The sequence below is a fragment of the Fusarium proliferatum genome, assembly GCF_900067095.1.
Source record: "Fusarium proliferatum ET1 genome assembly, contig: FPRO_scaffold002, whole genome shotgun sequence".
NCBI classification, from domain to species: domain Eukaryota; kingdom Fungi; phylum Ascomycota; class Sordariomycetes; order Hypocreales; family Nectriaceae; genus Fusarium; species Fusarium proliferatum.
The window spans coordinates 5,984-11,537 of record NW_022194791.1 but is presented as its reverse complement, the minus strand read 5'-3'; the positions used below and the strand labels follow the sequence as shown (position 1 = coordinate 11,537).

Genomic DNA, 5,554 nt, shown 5'->3' with positions numbered 1-5,554 from the left:
ATCACGTAATCCCCGGTCCTCTTCTATCGTTGACTCATATGCTTCTTCTACCCCGTCAAGCAATCGACCCAGTTGTGAATTGTCTTGTATAACTTTGTTGAACTTCTCGAGCGCTAGTTCTTTAAGAGCAGGTACTCCATAAAACTCGGCCAGTGCATACACCCTGACGTGGAATGTCGGGTAAGAATCGTCGATACTGTCCTCGTCTAAATGTGGTGGCGGAATTGTACCTTCCGTTTCACCGGGGCTGGAATCTTTTGTTGCAGGACCTGGGTAGCCGCTCTGGTAGTCCTGGCGATAGAAGTACTGAATAAGGCAATCCACTGCCCGGGGGTCGTCCTGCGAGAAGTCGAAACAATACCTAGGCGTGACTCCACAAGAGTCACACGAAGGGTCCTGCTTGGTGCTTCGGAACCTGGATAGGAGTTTCTTCGCTATGACCGAAGATTGTGGACAAACAATGACTCTATGGGCGGAGTACTCTTTGACAGAAGAAACCAAGGTGAGGTCGGCATAGCTATCATCGTCTAATGAGCTAAAGGTGTCCAATTAGTACTATGAAAAAGAAGGCGACGTGAACATCATGAGACGGTGAGCTGAATTTACCCTCTCAACCACGACAAATCGAATGTCACCATCTTCCTTGTTTGGCACTCAGTCAGTGATTCCACAGGGCTCTGTGCACCGGATATATCGGTACAACGGAGATCTGGAAATTCAAGAGTCGCAGCGGCCGGGGAGCTAGAAACACCTCGGCCGATGAGATACTGCACAATCTCAACGAGCTTCTGTTCTGTGAAGTTCCCAACAACAACAGCGTGATTCCTAATGGCACGACGGATGGGCTTTTGTTGGCTGAGATGCGAGTTCTCCGGTAGGCTGAAAACGTGCCTGCAATTGGCATCCACATAAGCGGCTTTTCTGTGCCCGCTAGGATGGTTCATGGCTGTGCCATCGGGACGACAGATATTCTATGTGTATTTTTGTGTCAGACAGGAGCGGGGGTCAAATGGAAGCTCACTTAGTCAGCGACGGAGCCTTACTTTGTGGTAGTTGGTAGAACGTTCTACTGGCTTAGGCTGGAACATACAAGGGTGATTGGACCAACCCAGAAATCGTGTTGGCCTGCCGAGCTTGCTTGATCCAGAGGCCTAGGCATTAAGGCCACCATGCAGGATACGTACAGGCTGATGTCTCGGAACCCCCGCACCGTTGAGACAGCCAACGTAGAGATTACGATCTATCCAACTACCTTGCGGTCGAAAAGAACACATTACTCCTTCTTAGTCCCAGCTGGTAGATAACACATAGCAGACATCTCTAGGTCTACTATATGTTAGAGGAACGTCTTATCCTGACGAACTCACACCATGACCGTATCATCGTGCGACAAGCCCGTGCTCTACTGCAGCTGCACCACAAGAGAACCAAACATTGACAGTGTTTCCGTCGATCCGACATGCAACTCGTGCCAGGAACGGTTACCCGACGACAAGGCCATTTATATGGTACTTAAAAGCCACCTTACGGATCTACGTTACTTGACCGGCAGGGCAAGTCGGAGCAAGAATTATCAACGTAGGATGAAGGGTCGTAGCAGAAACATCATGGATGGCATCGAAAGCGATCCGTATCCAGAAGATGTACAGAAGCTGCACGAGAAGTATGGTGTCGAGGTGGTTCGTTCTTCAGCCAGGGTTCTAGTGAACAGCAGTCCGTTGACGATACGTTCTGCTTATCCCTTCTACGACTTGTATGGTCTCGCAACAGCTTCTGTAGAAGTTGATAGCGATGTGCCCAGGGAGGCTACTTGGGTGCGAGAACCAACGTCGGCACCGGAAAGGGCACCATCACCATATGCCTGCACCCCGGAAGTGGATGTCGTCCCGGAAGACAACCGACCAACAGAATCTGACGGTTGTGCAGAGCCCGAGGCTATCATAGAGGATAAAAACTTGGACGATGTGCAGGAGAAGCTTTGCGATGACGGTTTGTCTCTGCCTCATGATGGTGATGGGTACGACAAGGATAAGGCACAGGAGGGCACTACCAAGCCTGAGGACTCGAAAGGGGACAGGGACATCCACCATGAGCAGGAGTCTCCTGACGAAGCGGATATCTACGCGCCCTATCGTAACCGATACGAAGACAAAAGGGGGATGGTGAGCGTGCAGCTGGGTATCCAGTACGAGCTGATGGTACAGCTACAGAGATACATTGAAAGAGCCTGCTATGCATTTGGAAGTGGAGAAATCCCAGAGACGCTGTCACGAAATGGATGGGACTGCGACGAAGCAGTAACGCTGGATCGTTGGATGAGAGAGTTCCTCGATCGGCCTGAAATCTTTGACGTGGGAGGCAGCGTTGAGAGTCCACGATCATTATTTCAGAGGCTGCGTGAGATTCAAGCAGTCAATCTCGGTCGCAAACGCCTTACTTCTGACGAGATACACGAGTTTCTCAGTGACGCATGCGCACTTATGGATGTGCTGAATGTCAGCGGCTATAAGGAGATCCTTAAGAAGCTCGAATTGAGGATTGGGAAGCTGTTGGTTGATTTCGCCGTCAGGTACAAATCATTTCGGCAGAGACGAGATGAAAAGTTGAAGCAAGTAAAAAGCGAGCGGGCGAGGCTGGACATGCTAGAGAAGACGATTCTCGCAGAAATGGACGATGACATAGAAGGAAATCAGAGTATGGTTAAGCGGGAGATTCGAACTGCATTGGACAAAACGGCGGCGAAATTTGAAACGGATATAGAGTGGAATAGAAATAAAGGAGAGTGAGCTGGAGTGACGGATATTCATGGTTGTAAGTTAGCAATTTCGAGTTCGTCAGTTAGCTTTGTAGTCGCGCAGTATCGATATGGGTTTCAATGGAATAATAGGGTAGCCAGCTATATATCTTCAATCTAGTGCGTTGGTATAATATTATCTTGCTTTGTCTTAGTAGCTATATAGTAAAGACACTTAACTATCGAGGTGGCGGAGGTGGCGGCGGTGGAGGAGGATGAGGTTGTAGTCCTCGGGGCAGCGGCGGCGGCATAGGAAAGCTCGTAAGCTTTTCACCACCAGGTGAGCCTTCACTCCTTCCCCTAGCTACTCGCTTCACTTTAACCAGATGAAATGTTATAGAGAATGCAAATGCAGCACTTGTAGTGTACCTCCAACCTTGACATGTAGCGAAACGGCGCCTAACCTCTTTGTGGCGAACTCTAGTGCATTTCCTGTCTGCGTGGTAGATGCTGCGTTAGATGTTGGGTGAGATAGATATGTATTTTGCACTGGTCGTGCTAAGTTGATGTGAGTGGCAGAAGTTATGCCCTTTTGCTACCTTTACGGCATTGAGATAAACATCTCTTGTCAGCCTCTTGTTCGCTATCACTATGACGCAGGTGGCTCAAATTAGAGAGTCTAGGCAACAAGGCAGCATTGCATGGTAGGTACAAGTAGATGTCTCTCAATCCCCGCACTCCAACAACCAAAAGACGGATTTTATCTCATTATTGTATGCATATTGTTACTTCTGGTTTTAGCAAGTGAACTGCCTACCTCTCAAAGTCAGAATGGCGCTGTGCACCTATAAGACCGATTCTATAGATGCATGTTATGAGGATGTCGTCGAGTACTACTGCAGTTGCGTCACCATGGTATATAATTACCCATCGCGCTGCGGCATATGCGATCGGCTTTGCCCCGACGAAAAGGCCATCTATTTAGCACTCAGAGATATTGAAGCGATCCGCGAACTTGGCAGAAAATGGGCAAAGAAAACTAAGCATCAGCCTGGCACAATTAAAAGAGCCCTCGCATCAATCGAGGATCGTCCTGATGTCAAGGCACTAGTCGACCAATATGGAATGGATTCACTCCAGTCTGTAGTGAGAAGACTGTTGAAGGACAGGTCATTTACCTCCGACTCTATTGCGGAACAACGATTTCCTGGCTTGACTGCTGTTATCGTTCACGCAGAAGCCATGAGTACGGAACCTGCTGAAAGCACGTCGGAGAAAACGGACTGGGAACTCTTAGTGGCAGTAGAAGCGCCAGTAAAGGCCTCTGAAGAAGAGCCAGAAGAAATCCCAGCCAAGACGGCAGAAGAAGAGCCCGAAGAAGCCACAGCCAAATCCCCAGAAGAAGAGCCTGAAGAGGTCACAGCCAAATCTCCAGAAGAAGAGGGCATAGAAAATCAGCGATGGCTAGAAAAAGAACCCTGTCCGACAGAGCCATATCCGACGGAAGCATACGAAGCTCCAGCAGAGACAAAAGCTCTGGAAGGTAAGTAGCTCGAGTCCTTTACTCGATAGCGATTCAATATACTCATTAACCTTGCTTAACAGAAGAAGCATGCGGGGACCGTGTACAAGAGGAGCAGAAGATAGGCTGCCTACCCATGGGCAGTCAGCATAATCTGCTTGTCCATCTGCAGGAGGTCCTTGAGACAGCATGTTTTGCGTATGGACAGAAAACGCTACCGACGCAACTACGCAAACGCGGCTGGGACTGTGTGGAAGCAGTAGCGCTTCGTACTTGGATGAATGAGTTTCCTACTATGACTGAGGCTTTCGACACAATACATAGGAGGGAGCTACTAGAATCAGTAGTCGCTATCCAAGATATAGCTGTCAATCGACCGCGTATCGACTGGCCTAGGATGAATAAGTTATTAGACGATGCATTGGATCTTACGGAGGTGCTGAACGTCAAAGAATACAGCGATATCGTTAAAAAGGTTCGAATAGATATCGGGAAAGCGGTGGAGGGCTTGAACTGCAAAAAGCAAGAAGCTGAAGATCAGCAGGAGGAGAAGCTACAGCGGATTGCAGAGGAACGGAGAAAGCTAGATAAGTGTGAAGTGGAGGTTCGAAAGTATAAGGAAAACCGAGTGAAGGATCACTGGAAGTGGGCTGAATCGGAAGTGGAGGGAAAACTGGAGGAGACGAGGAAAACATTAAAAACAGCTAGATTCTTTATCAAGCTTGTAGACTAGCGAAGGCCAGGTAATAATTTTTTAGAGATTAACTGGGTGGACTAAGATGATGGAAGCCGTTGAAGTTGTTATAGAATATAAAATATCAGGTCGAGCAACAGGGTAGTTGAGTGACTCTGGCAGGTCGATAACGGCTGTAGGGACCGCTAAGGGATCTAAAGTTTTTGGCAGAGATATAACAATAGACAGTGCGGTGCAGAGAGGAATTATCAGAAAGGCAATAACAAGTAGGGGATGGGACAAAGAGGCCGAGGCTAGCATTGGAAATAATGAGGACATAGGATAGGATGGCGGGCATGATGATGATTACTGTGTGTTTTCGTCATCATCGTCTCTTAGGTTGCTCGGTCATGGGTTGAGGAGTCAGGGTGATAAGGATTTACCCTAACCCTAAAGCAAAAGCTCAAGTTTTCGTTTGATCGGGGAAGGTAAAAGGCTAGCGGGTGTCTGAGAGGGTTAGGCAAAGGACAACAGCGGACTCGCTAGCTGTTGTGCTAACGGTGAGGCAGAAGTTAGACCAAGGGCGGACAGGAACGTTTAACCCTGAGTGTAACCCTAACCCTAA

At 48.5% G+C, this 5,554-nt stretch overlaps 3 protein-coding genes across 3 annotated transcripts; 2 read left to right on the top strand and 1 right to left on the bottom strand.

Moving 5' to 3' along the window:
* Positions 1-382: 382 nt before the first annotated feature.
* Positions 383-1,088, bottom strand: FPRO_03860 (uncharacterized protein; the record flags this gene model as incomplete). Its single annotated transcript, XM_031225881.1, has 4 exons — positions 383-415; positions 460-535; positions 607-971; positions 1,044-1,088. The coding sequence occupies 4 exons, from the start codon at positions 1,086-1,088 to the stop codon at positions 383-385; spliced, it is 519 nt and encodes a 172-aa protein (XP_031076473.1).
* Positions 1,089-1,607: 519 nt separating this feature from the next.
* Positions 1,608-2,786, top strand: FPRO_03861 (uncharacterized protein; the record flags this gene model as incomplete). The annotated part of the gene is made up of 1 exon (XM_031225880.1): positions 1,608-2,786. One exon carries the CDS (start codon positions 1,608-1,610, stop codon positions 2,784-2,786), a length of 1,179 nt encoding a protein of 392 aa, XP_031076472.1.
* A 779-nt stretch (positions 2,787-3,565) lies between these two features.
* FPRO_03862 (uncharacterized protein) lies at positions 3,566-4,989 on the top strand (the record flags this gene model as incomplete). Its single annotated transcript, XM_031225879.1, has 2 exons — positions 3,566-4,277; positions 4,340-4,989. 2 exons carry the CDS (start codon positions 3,566-3,568, stop codon positions 4,987-4,989), a joined length of 1,362 nt encoding a protein of 453 aa, XP_031076471.1.
* Positions 4,990-5,554: the final 565 nt, after the last annotated feature.